General features: G+C 48.2%; 3 protein-coding genes across 3 annotated transcripts; 1 reads left to right on the top strand and 2 right to left on the bottom strand.

The window, feature by feature from the left end:
- Positions 1 to 197: 197 nt before the first annotated feature.
- On the bottom strand, positions 198 to 4,187 carry LOC124477915 (membrane frizzled-related protein). Its single transcript, XM_047035989.1, has 13 exons — positions 4,131 to 4,187; positions 3,861 to 3,966; positions 3,487 to 3,618; positions 3,195 to 3,356; positions 2,906 to 3,122; positions 2,541 to 2,671; positions 2,318 to 2,443; positions 2,092 to 2,168; positions 1,849 to 1,997; positions 1,555 to 1,685; positions 1,340 to 1,474; positions 1,095 to 1,222; positions 198 to 913 (listed from the first exon to the last, which is right to left on the bottom strand). Exons 1-13 carry the CDS (start codon positions 4,185 to 4,187, stop codon positions 689 to 691), a joined length of 1,776 nt encoding a protein of 591 aa, XP_046891945.1. The 3' UTR covers positions 198 to 688.
- Positions 4,188 to 5,209: 1,022 nt separating this feature from the next.
- Positions 5,210 to 10,663, top strand: si:ch1073-280e3.1 (complement factor B). The gene is made up of 18 exons (XM_047035532.1): positions 5,210 to 5,361; positions 5,549 to 5,809; positions 5,910 to 6,095; positions 6,414 to 6,587; positions 6,843 to 6,950; positions 7,097 to 7,227; positions 7,427 to 7,565; positions 7,671 to 7,808; positions 8,102 to 8,206; positions 8,362 to 8,499; positions 8,608 to 8,702; positions 8,914 to 9,040; positions 9,158 to 9,305; positions 9,391 to 9,467; positions 9,585 to 9,673; positions 9,806 to 9,938; positions 10,016 to 10,065; positions 10,250 to 10,663. The coding sequence occupies exons 1-18, from the start codon at positions 5,307 to 5,309 to the stop codon at positions 10,397 to 10,399; spliced, it is 2,304 nt and encodes a 767-aa protein (XP_046891488.1). The 5' UTR covers positions 5,210 to 5,306; the 3' UTR covers positions 10,400 to 10,663.
- Positions 10,664 to 10,672: 9 nt separating this feature from the next.
- On the bottom strand, positions 10,673 to 15,560 carry LOC124477617 (polynucleotide kinase 3'-phosphatase). The gene is made up of 18 exons (XM_047035533.1): positions 15,458 to 15,560; positions 14,998 to 15,122; positions 14,859 to 14,905; positions 14,379 to 14,633; positions 14,018 to 14,275; positions 13,776 to 13,855; positions 13,527 to 13,584; positions 13,269 to 13,376; positions 13,084 to 13,155; positions 12,808 to 12,856; positions 12,608 to 12,678; positions 12,357 to 12,449; positions 12,161 to 12,257; positions 11,851 to 11,912; positions 11,645 to 11,754; positions 11,444 to 11,531; positions 11,154 to 11,221; positions 10,673 to 10,971 (listed from the first exon to the last, which is right to left on the bottom strand). Exons 2-18 carry the CDS (start codon positions 15,116 to 15,118, stop codon positions 10,851 to 10,853), a joined length of 1,758 nt encoding a protein of 585 aa, XP_046891489.1. The 5' UTR covers positions 15,119 to 15,122; positions 15,458 to 15,560; the 3' UTR covers positions 10,673 to 10,850.
- Positions 15,561 to 15,632: the final 72 nt, after the last annotated feature.

The raw sequence follows: 15,632 nt of genomic DNA, 5'->3' as shown, positions 1-15,632 counted from the left end.
TCAGTGGGCTGTCCATCAACGCAATAAAGACATATTTCAACTGTTAATGTCTATTCTGTTTGTATTATGATTCAGATGAAAGCATGGTTTGATGACCAGATAGTTTGCTTAATCACACATTCATCTATTGAGTTTGATCTGCTACTTGCATACCTTCCAATTAACACAAAGCCTATTTCTATACACTTAAGCACCAGTTTGCTATACAGGATACAGAAAGCTCATCTGACCACATAGAGATTGAAAATATTGTGGATGTTCCTTCCGAAGGCTTAATCGAGCTGGGAGTCAGACCCTGCAGGCATCAGGTCCATTCAGCTTCATGAGGGAAGTGTTTCAATCCTGTGCTCCGGTGAAGAGCTCTCTCACATGATAAACATGGTTCTTTTCATGCTGCTATCCTAAAAGACTAAAGTTTCTTTGTTTACAAATGTTGCCATATCCATGTTCTCCTTTTCAGTGGATGTCAATGTGGCTTTAAGTCACTCTCATGTTTAGGCAAGCTAGTACAAATGGTGTATCCATGTTGAAGTTGTTGTGTAGATGTTGTCTCCATGTACTAGTATACCAGGATAATGTTGCTCCAGGGTATGGATGTGCCCCAGGGTGGGGTCTGTCTCAGGGTATGGATGTGCCCCAAGGTGGGGTCTGTCTCAGGGTATGGATGTGCCCCAGGGTGGGGTCTGTCTCAGGGTATGGAGCACTCCATGGGATTGTGTGAGTCTGGGAGCAGGTGGCAGTTAAAGGGCCAGCTGAAGGAGAGCAGGTCCAGGGCCTGGCTGCACTGCTGCTCTGCTGAGGAGCATACAGAGCGGCAGGGCTGTAAGACCCCCCCCTGGGGGCTGCACTGGGGAAGGAACATCCCACACACCAGCCTGCGCAGGGGTTCAAAACAAGCTAACTCCATCAGCACCTGAGGGGAACACACATACATAAATGCACACATAGATACACACTCACACGCGCATGCACTCACAGATATGTACACACAACATAAATGTATTACACTATGGTCAATACACTACTATACTACCATACACTACGATTATGAATGGCTGTGTGACAGTATTTGTATGTGTGTGTGAGTGTATCACCTTGTACTGCCGCAGCAGTGTAGCGGCCTCTCGCTGGTCGGCGATGGAGAGCCAGATGTTGGGGAAGGAGGTGAGGTTGTAGCTGAGGCCCTCACACAGCTCCACCTCGATGGGCTCACACGACGAGGCTTGGGGGGTGAAGGTGGAGTGTGTTTATGAGTGTCTGCATGTGTGTGTCTGTTGAGTGGAGGGTAGGTGGAGTGTACTACTAACTGTGTAGAGGGTAGGTGGAGTGTACTACTTACTGAAGGGAGGGTAGGTGGAGTTGTCACAGTCCAGCTCGTCAGCTCCATCTGCACAATCTGTCCAGCCGTCACACAGCCACTCCTGCTGCAGACACTCCCCACTGCTGCAGGCAAACTGGCTGGGGCCACACGTCCCTGACACACACACACACACCTCTACATTAACGTGTGATCCCCAGGCTGTGGAAGAACCAGTACTGTGGACTGTGACTCACTCTCAGACAAGGAGATGGACTGGTAGGAGCAGTTAAAGCCACTGTCGGCCACGCCCTCGTCCGCCACGAACACTACGGTCATCTGGGGCCCAGAGGAGGTGAGGTCCGGAGGGAGGCTGGTGCCACAGTACCTGACAGAGGGGAGGAGATGGGAGGATTCAGTGGCTGTTTGCCAAAACCAGGTCGGACGTTATACAGGTGAGAGGTCAGAGATAGGGACTGCAGAAGCCTGAGCCAGCTTAGAGGACCTAAGCCTGCAGAACTTAGGAACCCAACCTGAGCCTGTTCCCTCACCGTCCCAGCACTCTGCCAGCTCCAGTGTCGCTGCTGTCATGGACCTCCACATAGTCAAACTCACACACGTCCTGGGTCTCCAGGCTGAAGTTACGGAAGCTCAGTCTGATCACGTGACCCTCCTCCACAGAGATACGCCACGTACACAACTGACAGGGACAGCGATGGAGAAAGATATTGTGTGTTTGTAATGGTTCCCCTAAGCCCCATGCACTGAGGGCATGTTACACTAGCACCACCTACCTGTTGATGGGGGTAAGGCTTGGGGTGGTTTGGACTGGATAAAGTACCGGAGGGTCCATTCTTCTGCCCCCCACACTCTGTACAACCACATTGTGTAATGAGAGCACACACACACATGCACACACATATACACACTATCTCTCCTGTTGCATATACAGACAGACAAGTGCATTATCTCTTTAGAAAGCATCTATGCACACACACACACACACACACACATCCTCACCCTTGTGCTTATGGCTGCAGTTGGCCTCATCAGTGTGGTCGAGACAGTTGGACTGTCCGTCACACACAGACACAGGCAGGAGACAGCGGCCCTGGTCACACATGAACTCCTCTCTAGAGCAGCTCTCTGAGAACACACACACACACAATAACGCTCGTACACACGCAAGCGTTTTTCAAGCAAAATAGCACACACATAGCATACATACATATACTCTACCCACTGTGGTCTGGTGAGATGGCGCGGTACTGTGCGCTGAATCCGGTGCCCCCAATGCTGCCGTCGGAGCGGAAGCTGACCCACACCGTACTGCTGTTGGTGTTGACTGTAGGGGGCGCCACATTCCCACAGAACCTGGGGAGCAGTGACCCACGGATGACCTTTACTACACACCGGGACTATGTAGGTTAAAGGTCAAGGCTAGGTAAGGAACCTGGGGATCACAGAAGCTCTCACCTTTCGAGCTTTGACCTTAACAATGTGCCGGGACAAGCTAGGATCAACCATAATGAGGATGACGACGACTGTCCATCATCAGGATTTTTTACGTTCTGATGACCTCACCTGTTGTGAGACCATGTGACCCACCTGGTGACCAGGTTCTGCTCTGTCTCTTCCTGGACCTCCAGCCAATCGAAGAGGCAGGGGGAGGGGCCTTCCACTGTCAGAGAGGAGACGTGGATCTGGACCAGCGAGGGAGGGGCCACCTGGATCATCCACACGCAAAGACTGTCTGGAGGGTAGGACCCAGGGTGGTTGGGGGAGCTGAAACTGCCTTCTGGATCTGTCAACACACCCCCACATCCTGGAGAGGAGAGGAGACCATTTGTCTCGGATGTCTGTCACGGGGCACAGCATCTATCTCATCTTTACTCACGTGTCTCAGGTGTGGGGTGTCTGGTCATCGGTGGCACTGCTGTGCCCTTAAGGCTGGTGTTGCTAGGCATTGTGGGTAGGCTGCTGGGTGCTCCGTCCATAGTCAGCTGGTCCAGGGGATTGGGTGGCACGGCATCTCCTTCTATTGTCTGATCCTTCAACTCTGTAGGACAGATGCACACACCTCCTCCCTGTCATCTTCACCATAGGCATGGCGTTCGGATGATTGATTGATACTATGATTGATAGGTTGATTGTTTGTTTGATTGTGTGTGTGTGTGTGTGGGCCTCACGTGTGAGGATGAGCATCAGGGCCAGGCCCACAGCAGCCATGAGGAGCACAGCTGCAGCACACACCACCACCATCCCCCAGCTGCACCAGGTAGCACGCAGACGCCTCACACACACTCCAAACAGACCCTGGCCTGGGACACACACACACATACACACACACACACATACACACACACACACACACACATACACACACACACACATACACACACACACACAGACACATACACACACACACACACACACACACACACATACACACACAAACGAGCAGAGAAGATAGAAAGTGTCAGGAAAAGCATGGTTTTGCTATGCAAATGCACCAAATGTTAGATTTAATGTTGAACAGTGATGAAGTCACAGCGTGACTCACTGGCAGCGGGTTGTTTGATTGGCTCTGGGGTGGGGGTGTTCCTGAACCCATCCACCCGGTCATCGCGCTCCCCCTCAAGCTCAAAGGCAGGGTTGGAGAATACGTTCTAGGATGGAACAACACATGCAGAATCATAGAAACTCTAAAAACTCTTTGCAGCAACGAGAAGAAAACTTGATCTGTTTCTGCCCCGGCTAGAATCCCAGATATAAGATGTTTTTCATCGTACTGTCATGTTTTATCTGTGTTTGAAGGTTGTATCTGTCTCACCTTATATATGTCAGGTGGCTCAGGGGAGTAGATGGACACTTCAGTTTGGTCTGTCATTCTTGGCTATAGTCCAGTTTCAGGTCTCCGGGAAAACATGAGAGTCCAGCTGGAAGCCTTTTCTCAGCAGACAACAATCAAAGTATGTAAGAATGTTTCTTGGTGCGTGAGAAAGGTGAGATGCTCACCTTGGTTTGCTCCAACATCCTTCAGTGTGCAGTCTGATCACTCACTCCACCAGAGAAGAATCTGAGGCCTTCAAGACCCCAGAACACCACAATCTCTATGACCGCCAAGGGGGGGGAAAAGTTACGGTAATCCTCGACAAGCCCACAAAACAATGTTTACTCCACAAAACTTGAGGGTCCAGGGTAGCAGTGAGTTTGGTGTTGGTTCCTCTCCCGGGGCTCAGAGGTGGTCCCAGAGCCAGCCTGCCAGGATACGGCTACAGGGAAGGTGTGGACGGGTTGGCGGCTGTTCTTGTTTTGCTGAGGGTGAGTAATTTGTTACAAAAGGGTTCTAGAACTCCCTTCATGGTATTCCACAAAGCCAAGTCAGCTGAGAGGACTGAGCTCTGAGCAAGGAGTGGGGGGTAAGGAGGGGGTTGCAGAGGACTGAGCCTTGAGATCAGGGACAGAGGAGGAGGGGTGGGAGGGAGGGAGGGTGGGTGGGTGGGGGAAGGGTGGAGGTGGACATGGGCCAGGGGACAAGGGTAGGAGTAGTTGAGGCTCCTACTAAACTCTTTATAATACCCGTAATGATAATCCAATCTTTTAAAACTTTTATAACAGGCACACACACGGTACACACAAAACCAGTGGCACTGGTGAGTACAGATTGAGCCATTTGGACTACAGATTGAGCCATTTGTGGTAACAAGGCCTTATTAGTAAAACGCTGGAGTACTGCTTGATGAATTTTGGATGTTCTGAAGTGGAGTCTGAGATCAGGGAGAATACCAACAGTTCTCAGAATAGAGAACAGAAAATTGAAAACGATAATTCCAAAAGTAGATTTTGCAATAAAAAAAGATATTGCTCAATCTCAACTTCCATGTTTCACTTGTGTTTGTCACTGAAAGATCCCAGTTTATATAAAAGTGATGTACTCTTGCTTTTGTGGGCTTCACTCTGCAGTATCACACTGTTGCTGGGACAATCTCGTGTTTTGCAACTGGATATGCAGGCTGTATCTATCGTGTGGCTCATCCTCACTGTTCTCTCTCTCCAGCTCGGTGAGTAGCTACATCTTTCTTTTCCCTTATCTCATCTCCTGTCCTCTCCTCTTCCCTCATCTTTTCTGCAGCTCTAACACCATACAGTTGTACTGAGGACTGAGGGAAGAAGAACCATATGGATACACTGAAACATTGATGTATATGTTTGGGTGCATGTTTTAATCTGTGTCTGTGTGTACACTAGTGTGTATGCAGGAGACCTACGATGAGGGGGAATACGAGTACAACCACATGGAGTACCCTCAGAACTGTTCCATCAGTGAGGTCATCAAAGGGGGACGCGTGTCGTACACGCAGGCTGGCGTTCCTGGTAGCTGGCTCACCTATCACTGTGAGCAGGGCCAGTATCCCTCCCCTGTCTCCTATAGGCTCTGTGGAATGGATGGAGAGTGGTCTTCCATGAGGCTGGCCAGTGGAAGAAAGGTTTCACAAGCAAGCTGTAAAGGTAAGCCTGGTGAATATTATAGGATGCAGCTAGTCATTGTTATGTAAAGTAATCTGTAATAACTTCTGTTATACTCTTTTACGACCGCCCACCACCCCAGATGTTTTGTGTCCGGGCCAAGTCCAGTTGGACAAGGGAGAGTTCTGGCCCAGGGACCAGTGGCTGCGTCCAGGACAAAACCAGAGCTTCTCCTGCCACGAGGGCTACACTATGAAAGGCTCTGCCCAGAGGACCTGCACGCTGGACGGGGACTGGACTGGGACCACCCCCCTGTGCAGCAAGCAAGGTGAGAATGGGACTTCCTTTAACACTTGTTAAACTTTAGCAGAGACCTGGATTTTACCTGTACTTTCAGAAACTGCAGACGGATGATTTTTTCATTCACAATGTAGGTGGGTTTTTTTTTTTTTTGAGGGAGGAGAAATCTGCTGTTTCCATTTAAGTGATTACCACTTTGTACAAATTGTGTAATAAGTACAAGTAAACGAAGGCGAGAGAAGACCTCTTCAATGGCAGCAGGCTATGAAGCTCCGCTGTATCTTTTCACTCTCTATCTACCTCTTCCGCTCCTCTTTTCATCCTTCTCTCTATCCCTCCCCACCAGATGATGACTGTACAGACCCAGGCATCCCACCAGGCGCTCTGCGGACCTCTGGTCGGCTCCGTGTGGGAGACAAGATCCAGTACCGCTGCCAGAGTGGCATGGATCTGCTGGGTTCATCTGAGAGAGTCTGTCTGGAGGCCCGAGAGTGGAGCGGCTCAGAGCCTCGATGTCAGGGTCAGTGAGTGGACCACACCAGGGCTGGCCAAGCTGAAGGGACAGAGACAAACATAGATTCATACACATATTTAAGTGTTTACAGTAAGGGGTATTTGGTTCCTTGTTCTGCCGTCATGATTTTCACTTCAGTTTTACAGAGATTTGTACTTTTTTGGGGGGGGGGACTCGTTCTAAGAACAGGGTTGAGTAATCTCAAAGATTCTTCTTACAATTGAAAATTGTGCAATATATGTGTGTGTGTGTGTGTTGCAGCACCGTTTGCCTTTGACTCTCCCAGCTCTGTGGCCCAGGCCATGGGAGGATCCTTCTCTGGAGTCATGGATGTCCTTTCTCCAGAGTTCAAAAAGAAAGAAAAGAAAGGTGAACAGAGAGAGAAAAACAGAGGAGAATAGATGAAGACAGGGAGTGTGCGTTTGCGTTTGTGCGTGTGTTCATGTTGGTGCATGTGTGTGGATGTGAGAAGCACTGTACATGCTCCATGACGCCTGCGTTCCATGCTGCTCCAGTGACCTTTGAGCGCGTGCTGCGTATCGCCGATGGCCGCATAAACATCTTCATCCTGCTGGACACCTCCGGCAGCATCACCGCACAACAGTTCGAGCAGGCCAGGAGTGCCACCATCGCCCTCATACGCAAGGTACAGCAGACCTCCATGAACTTCCATTCAATGTAACACATGCACACATTCACACACAACACATGCAATTCGGATGAGTATGCTAACTTTCCCCAACATATCAATGTGATATCTGGATTCAGTTCATTCATTATTTGGATATTTCATTGATGAATGTAATAATTACAGAAATCGAATAATTCCCACATCTCTCCTGCAGTTGGACAGCTATCAGGTTCAGATGAGGTTCCATGTGACATCATATGCCAGCACGGCCATAAAGATAGTGTCTATCTTGGATCCCTGGTGTGACAATGCTGATGAAGTCATCAAACAACTGATGGAATTTGACCACAAAAGTATGTCACTCAAATGGTCATTTGTGTATACATTCATTCTTTCATCCATCCTTTCATTCATTAATCTAAACATCCATAGATCCATCAGTTCTTTGTCCCCTCCAGGTCACAACAGCCAGACCGGCACCAACTTGTATGACGCTCTACACACAGTCTACGAAGAGATGTCCTTTCTCAAACTAAATAAAAAAGAACGGACATACTTTAACCAGACGCAGAACGTCATCCTCATTGAGACAGATGGTAGGTCACATAGAAAGAAGGTAGGTCAGGTAAACAGATGGTAGGTAAGGTAGACAGCCATCATTGTTCTACAGGGTTCTCTAACACACAGACTCCTCGTTCTATAGGGTTCTCTAACACGGGCTCCTTGTTCTATAGGGTTCTCTAACACACACTCCTTGTTTTACAGGGTTCTCTAACACAGGCTTCTTGTTATATAGGGTTCTCTAACACAGGCTCCTTGTTCTATAGGGTTCTCTAACACAGTCGCCTTGTTCTATAGGGTTCTCTAACACAGGCGCCTTGTTCTACAGGGTTCTCTAACACAGGCTCCAGTGCGCTGGCGATGCTGGCCCGGATACGGGTTCTCCTGGGGTACAGTCCCACGTCCCAGGAACACTCTCACGAGGACCTGCTAGGTCTGACACTGCTGCAGGAGTTGTCTCATGAAACACTGCAAACCTGGCTCACACACACACACAGTTTACAGAACAATGATAATCTAAGATACTGTCTTTCTTTGTTTTACTATTTTATTATTTTACCATTTTTGTAAAAGATATATACCCCATAGATGTGTATGTGTTTGGAGTGGGAGAGAAAGTGAATAAAAAGGAGCTGAATGACATTGCCTCCAATAAGAGAGATGATCGTCATTTGTTCATCCTGAGGGAAGTCAAGACTCTGGGAGAGGTCTTCAACACCATGATCAGTAGGCTCTTTGATCTTTCTATCTATCTATCTGTTTGTCTGTCTGTCTGTCCGTTCGTCCCACCGGCTCAATAATAATTAATCTTCTGTGTTGTGTGTGTGTGTACAGGTGATGAGAGTGTGATCATGTGTGGTATTGCACAAGAGGATGTCTCCAGCAACAGTAAAGCTCACACCAGACCCTGGCATGTCAACATCATCACGGTGCAAACCCTCTTCAATACCGGGGTTGAATGGATGGATGGATGGATGGGTGGATGGGTGGATGGCTGGAGATGTTGATAGATGGAAGGATAGATTGATGAATAAATGATAATAAACCCAGACACCTCTCCAATGACAATATGCTATTCCTAACACATTTCCTTTATAAACCCTGGTCTCTGGGCCCTTCCTCTGTGTGGTTCATCTCCAGACCGGGTCTAGAAATGAGAAGTGCCAGGGCACCATCATAAGCGAGGACTGGGTTCTGACGGCCGCTCACTGCTTCTCCAACGCTGGCCACAAGGGGCTGGAGGAACAGAAGACCACTATTGAATACGGTCAGTCACTCGTGTCTGTGTTATTGTCGTCTTGCAAACAAATGTGTTTTTTGAGTACACCATTTGAACTGGTGCTGAGTGGATGCGAACACTGTAGTTGCTGTGTGTGTCCACCAGGGGGAGGTTCAGTATCGGCTGGAAACCTGTTTCTGCATCCTCTGTATGACGTGATGGGTCTCAAACACAAGAACGTAAAGGAGTTCTACGACTATGACATTGCTCTGGTGAAGGTGCAGAAGAGCATCCCAATCTCTCAGAAGGCCAGGTGGGGACTCATTGAACGCATTTGCATTTATAATCTCTCAACATTACGACTAGTAAATGCATGTGTGTATGTGCATGTTCGACAGGCCTATCTGTTTGCCGTGCACTAAGCCAGCCAGCCATGCTATGAAGATGGGGCCTGATTCCACCTGTAAACAGCACTGTAAGACATAACCTCTTAACCTGTGACATCAAATTCCACAGAATTCTCAGACCCATGTCATCATAGATCCATTGCACGGTTTATTCATTGTTCTGCATGTATGTACGTGTGTTTCAGGGAATGCCTTATTGCCAACAGAGATGACCAGAGCCTACTTCATCCACAAGGAAACCCGCAAACAAACACACATCCACACTGGTAGTAGGGTAAGTGAAGACAGACACACATATTCCAGTCAGTCAATTCACCTTCTCAATATCTCACATAATGTGTTATTGTATTCTTTGTCTGTCTCTGTGTATCTGTGTGTGTGTGTGTGTGTGTGTGTAACCGTCCAGAGGCCTGACTGTGTGAAGCATGCAGAGAGGACCCTGACCCAGAACACGACTGTAACTCTGGATGAGTATGTTCCTGACAGGTTCCTGTGTACCGGAGGAACCCCGTCACAGATGGATGCTTCCAGCACCAAAGGTACATTACAGGAGAGAGGTAGTAAACACACACACACACATCAAGTTATCTCACCTGATGTCCCTACGCTGTTACAGGTGACTCTGGTGGTGGTCTGTTCTTGACCAAAAGAATGAGGAACTTCCAGGTGAGAACCCACTTCCAACTCTGAATTTCCTTTAAGGAAAAAAAAAGCTTCTATCTAATCTAAGTCCAGTCCTAGACATGTAGCAACCTAAATCCCCTGTATTCTGTTCATGTAACATTACACCACTTTGTAGCCTTGTGGCAAAGCAGTGATCCCAGCTGTGTTTTCCCCGGCTGTCCTGCAGGTGGGGGTGGTGAGCTGGGGCACGGTGGACATAAACAAGAAGCCAAGCGATAAGGAGCACGCTCGAGATTTCCACATCAACATCTTCAAGCTGATGCCATGGTTGCGGCAGCACCTGGGGACGAAATTGGACTTCCTTCCGGACGAATGAGTGCATGATGACATCACATCCTGAAAAGATTTTTCTATCCTGTTTCCGAGGATGTGGACACTTCTGACACTTACTCCCAAGTTTCCACTTGATCAAAAGCTTTAAATGCATACTTGAACACTCTGCCCTGCGCCTTCCCACTCCCCATGAAAAGGTGGGCTAGTTTATATTCAATGGCCTGCTAGCTGAACATTCTACTCTCCATAACTCTTGTGTATTTTAAATGTCATGTACAGCATCTTCATATAAACAATAACAGCTTCAGGCGTATGTGTGTTTGTTTCATCAAGCTTTATTGGACAAAGTAAAGGTCACCATTTTCACAAACTTGTTACTGAACAAATGCCTGACAAATAACTCGCCCAAAATGACAGTTTTCATATCCTGGCTCAGGGCTGTGGTTGGACAGGACCTGCCTCAAATGGTACCCACTGGACAGGAAGCTGTTCCCCTAGCCTTCTGAGAACTGCCGGAAGAGGGACTCTGATTGGTTGTCTACGAATTCTGGAACAAAGTGGATCTCCAGGATTTCGGAGAAGCCCTCAGACAGGCTGGGAGGAAGAAACTTTTTCCTGGGAGAGAGATGGGAATTCTGTTCATAAGACAAACCAACCCTAGCCTGCATCTTTTCCTTGTTTTTCTTTTTCTCTTGCTCCCTCATTTTCTCGTCCCTTTCTCTCTCCTGTCTCGAAACTCCATAGCAGAGCAGATAGATGTGGACTGGCTGTATGGAGGTGAGGTGACCACAACTTACTTATAGCTGTGGAACACCATGTCGTTGACCTTGACGTGTTTGACAGTGGAGGGCATCATCTCACGGAACTGCAATACACCAGAAGAAGACGAGTTTAATGTGTGAGACACTCAGAATCACTAAGGAAACAGAGCTGTATCAAAAACTAATTTACCAAGAAGACAGATGGACATTTAATACATAGAATAAAATAAGGAGATAAAGGTGGGAGAATAAAAAGAGGATTTACAGAAGAGAGTGAGAAGAGATGGAGAGAGGATCATTCATATATAGAGAATAAGGGATATTACTCTGTTGTTGTGCTTGGCCTGCTCCAGAGAAGCAGAGAACAGGAAACAGCGACAGAAGACCCCTGCTGTCTGGGCCACCTCCACATACCTGGAGATGAATTCAAACACACAAATGTTTACAACACACACCATTTCTACACACACACATACACAAATAAGACACACACAGAGAAGCACTGGGGCAAACACACACAGCGTTACCGTTTGCGAGATTCAATGTCTGGGTTGGTGTTGTCAATGACAACACTCCGGCCCTCCTTCAGGGCCCGCTGACACGCTGACACACAGCTCTGCCAGGAGCCCAGGGTGTCCTGACACACACAGGTCAGAGGTCACTATGAGGGCTCAGGGGTCACATAGGGTTCATGTCTGATGTCTGAGGGAGCCATGGCTCCCCCTATACTTACCCTATTGGCGTAGGCGTAGCCCTGAGGGACGATGTGTTTGTGGAAGAATGTAGACTTTCCCGCTGGAGGACAATGAAAGGTGGGAGAGAGACAGCGGAGTGTTGGTGTAAGAGAAAGAGTTAGAAAGACAAAGAAGGAAAGAAAGAAAGAAAGAAAGAAAGAAAGAAAGAAAGAAAGAAAGAAAGAAAGAAAGAAAGAAAAAGGAGAGAAAGTGAGAGTGTATGAGAGAGAGAGAACGAGAGAGGAGAATGATCCTAAACTAAGAGAATAATAAGACTGCAATTTTAAGAATGTAAAATATTCCACTCACAAGCAGGGTAACCCACAGCAACGATGATTTCCTGTTTGCTGGAAGTGAGAGAGGCACTGGGTGGGTCGTAGAGGCGGGCATTGACGTCTAACTTCCTCTGAGGGAGAAAATGTACGTGCACACACACACACGTTTAAGATACCCCTTGAAACATCTTCCCAACTGTTTTCTAGACACAGCAGGTCCAGTCACTCACCGGGTCAAAGTCAGGCAGACTGTAGGGGGCACTCTTCCAACCCAGGAAGAACTCCTCTGGAGTGTGGAACTGCAGCTGGAGGTTCAGAGCAAACTGGGGGAGGGATAGAGGTTAGAAGGGGGATGGAGAGAGACAGAGCGAGGGAGAGAACGAAAGGGAGAGGAACGAGGAGAGTGAGTGTCAGAGGGTAGTAGGGGTCGGGTCTTTCTCTCTGTGCTCTCACCGGTCGAGAGATACAAGGGAAGTCTCACCAGTCTGTCACTGCAGGAGAAATCTTTCTTCTTCTTCCCTGGAGCCCAGTTGACCGGCCGGCCTGCTGCATCTGATTCAGAGCACTATGTCAGCTGTGTGTGTGTGAGTGGGTGAGTGAGTGAGTGAGTGAGTGAGTGAGTGAGTGAATAAGTGAGTGAATAAGTGAGTGAGAGAGAGAGAGAACAAACAGCTGACTCACCTCCCACATACAAACTCTGGCTCCTGTCCACAGACACGCCTCCGTTGGCCTGGACACACACACACAAACACACATGTTAGTCTACCCTTCACACACAGCACAGCTTGTGGGATTTAACACCGTTCAAGGAATGGAAATACTGAGAAAAGGGATGACACACCAAGGCTAATCAAAATACAGATGTGACAGAGGGTGTGTAGGGTGCCTGATGGGGTGGGTCTGACAGAGTGTGTGAGGGTGTGTGTGTGCCTGAGGGGGTGTGTGTGTTTGTCTTACCTTCTCAGACAGGTGCTCCCACATCCCTGTCACAGGCTTTCTGTACACACCAGGACCGGATGCTACAAACACCTGAACACACACACACACACACACCACATGCTATAACACTCCATCTGTGTGTATGTATAAAGGGATGAGTGTACATGTACTGAATGTGTGCAGGCGTGTGTTCCCCAGCCCACCTGTATAGGTAGCTGGAGGGTTTTCAGGATGTTCTCCACTTTAAACTTGAAGTCCTCTGGCTTCAGCTTGCCTCTGGTTATGCCCATCTGGTTAGTGAAGAACACCACCTGAGAAGAAGAAGCTTCCTCAGGGTCTGCAGTCAACCCTGTATGGCTCTCCTCAGAGCTTAGCACTAAGCCCTGGTCTCTAGTTAAGCCCTTGTTTGTGTTACACTTCCAAAGGTGGATCTCATGCAGTACATGTGGTGTCTCTCTCACCTTGTAGCCTTTCTGCAGCAGGCTGGCCAAACGAGGCTGGATCTCAGGGAACAGAATCCTGACGATCAAAGCAAGAGCGGGTCACCATGTTAGTAAATCGGTAAAAGTAGCTGTGAATCATTTAGCCTGTTTACCATTAGTGACTGAATAAAAGGTCACTCCAGACAGTCAGGCAGACAGGCATACCCCCCCCCCCCCCCCACACACACACACACACATATATATATATAAAACAATGGGCAGACATACTTCCAGTCATCAGGGCCGGTAGGAAACACCTTCCCTGACTTGGTAGTGATGATGCAACCATCAATGTCGAAGCCTGCAATCTGGTCCACAGATGAGGGGATAAGGGGTTAGTCTCAATCATCTACAGTGGCCTCCTCTTCTTCACCCGTTTCTTCAAGATGGCACTAAACTCTTACATACCTGGACATGACCATACTGCAGAAACAAAACAGTGAAGTCAGAAAACAGATAGTTAGACCAACCTTATTTCTTCCTTTCACTCCAGCAGCTGTGTAGAGCAGCAGGTTGCCTATCTGTTCCCACTGGCTCTGGGAACAGGCTGCAGACGACAATGATGATGATGATGATGAAGAACCTGAGTGCTTGGTGCTGCTGGCCCTCTCTGCCAGCTCCTGTAGCTGTCTGAGTTTCTCTTCAGCCAGGCTCTCATCCTCATCCTCAGTAGCCCTCTGGCGCTTCCCCCTGGGGTCCTCATCAGGGCTGTGTGACCGCTTGGATGCCTGAACAAAAACAGTCATTTCTTTGGTTGCAAATAAGACCTGTTGTGGCATCAGGGTCAGAAGTCTTGCAGACACGAGGCACATCCCAGCCTCCTTCCTGTACCTTCTTGGGAGAAGAAGCAAAGAAGTCTTTGATGCTGCGTTTGGGAGCAGGGCTCTCGTTCTTCCCTCCTCTGGTCTTGTCTGTGGCCTTGAGCCTATCGGCACCCATGGTTCTTGGTTCTGGGGAGCCATCAGAGTACTGGACCCGGAAGGGGTGGCTCTGGTGGACCAGGAAGAGGGTGCCGTCCCTGGGAAGCCGCCCTGACTGGCCCCTGATAAGGTTCTCATCACCCAGGGAGCAGGGGTTAGGACCCAGCTGAGAGGGTGGGGAGGGGTAATATGGAGGCAGAGAGAGAAAATGAATAAAGCGAGGGGAAAGTTAGATAGACACAGAGAGAGAAGAGTGGTGAGGGGGACAGAATGACGATGGTTATAAGATGACCTGCACATTCAAAACAACACTGAAGAGGGAAAGATGAAGATACTGTTTGTAAGATAAAGTGAGGTACAGTTGGGTGTGGGCATGGACAGATGCTGGTACCTGAGTCACAAGAACATTCTGGTCTGCATAGCACGCTACCAGCTTCACTAGGGAGAGAAAGGCAGAACATGGTCTAATCCATCAGATAGATATACAGGGAGACAGCATTTAAATAAAGGCATCTTCCTCCCTCTCTTACCCTGGTGTCTGGAGCACTTCTTATCGGCGACTCCGGTCACCGGACCTCGACCCAGAATCACGGCTCGTCCGTCCGGTAGTGGGACGCAGGAACCTTCTTTACTCACCAGAGTGCACTGCATTTCTCTGCAGTAAATAAGAGAGTAATATTACTCTCAAATAAAGCTTTTCCGAAAATGACTTCCAAATAACTGACATTGTTTAACTGACAAGAAATTCAGTAACATGGTTAAATCAATTAAGCCAGTAAACTTGCAAGAAAGATCCAAACGATGCCCTTGCCCACACTTTGTGGACTTTGTTCATCATGAACACAAACTTGCTAAAGCTTTGCTTTGTTAAACTATTGCTAATTGGCACCAACATAATATGCAGTACTAATACTATGTCGTGCGTGCAAGTATAATGAGATACACTTATTATTTCGTAAATTATTCAGTTCCTCCACAAATCTAGCTTACTTTTCAGGAGAAGATTTGCGGCACGATTTATCCAGTTAGCAAGTTAGCTTCAACACTTCTGAGAGCGGAGTAGATTCACTGTTACACCAATAAAATGAAACGTGTCCATCATCAAAATACATCCGTCTACGCCTCGGCGTCTTTGGGTGTATTCCGTCTAGAAGTTCACTTAAGG

This window comes from Hypomesus transpacificus, chromosome 15 (genome assembly GCF_021917145.1).
Source record: "Hypomesus transpacificus isolate Combined female chromosome 15, fHypTra1, whole genome shotgun sequence".
In the NCBI taxonomy this organism is placed as follows: Eukaryota; Metazoa; Chordata; class Actinopteri; order Osmeriformes; family Osmeridae; genus Hypomesus; species Hypomesus transpacificus.
This window is presented reverse-complemented; position numbering and strand designations above follow the sequence as displayed.

What these genes read in the sequence shown, in the direction of transcription:
- LOC124477915 (XM_047035989.1), bottom strand. Translation starts at nt 4,187, where the DNA reads ATGACAGACCAAACTGAAGTGTCCATCTACTCCCCTGAGCCACCTGAC. An exon ending in CCTGATGCTCATCCTCACAC is followed by an intron (nt 3,357 to 3,486) that starts GTGAGGCCCACA and finishes TCTGTCCTACAG; the next exon opens with AGTTGAAGGATCAGACAATA. An exon ending in CTGCAGCCATAAGCACAAGG is followed by an intron (nt 2,169 to 2,317) that starts GTGAGGATGTGT and finishes GTGGTTGTACAG; the next exon opens with AGTGTGGGGGGCAGAAGAAT.
- si:ch1073-280e3.1 (XM_047035532.1), top strand. Translation starts at nt 5,307, where the DNA reads ATGCAGGCTGTATCTATCGTGTGGCTCATCCTCACTGTTCTCTCTCTC. An exon ending in GGCATGTCAACATCATCACG is followed by an intron (nt 8,703 to 8,913) that starts GTGCAAACCCTC and finishes GTTCATCTCCAG; the next exon opens with ACCGGGTCTAGAAATGAGAA. An exon ending in CCAATCTCTCAGAAGGCCAG is followed by an intron (nt 9,306 to 9,390) that starts GTGGGGACTCAT and finishes CATGTTCGACAG; the next exon opens with GCCTATCTGTTTGCCGTGCA.
- LOC124477617 (XM_047035533.1), bottom strand. Translation starts at nt 15,118, where the DNA reads ATGCAGTGCACTCTGGTGAGTAAAGAAGGTTCCTGCGTCCCACTACCG. An exon ending in TCTCCTGCAGTGACAGACTG is followed by an intron (nt 12,450 to 12,607) that starts GTGAGACTTCCC and finishes TCCCTCCCCCAG; the next exon opens with TTTGCTCTGAACCTCCAGCT. An exon ending in TGCTGTGGGTTACCCTGCTT is followed by an intron (nt 11,913 to 12,160) that starts GTGAGTGGAATA and finishes ATTGTCCTCCAG; the next exon opens with CGGGAAAGTCTACATTCTTC.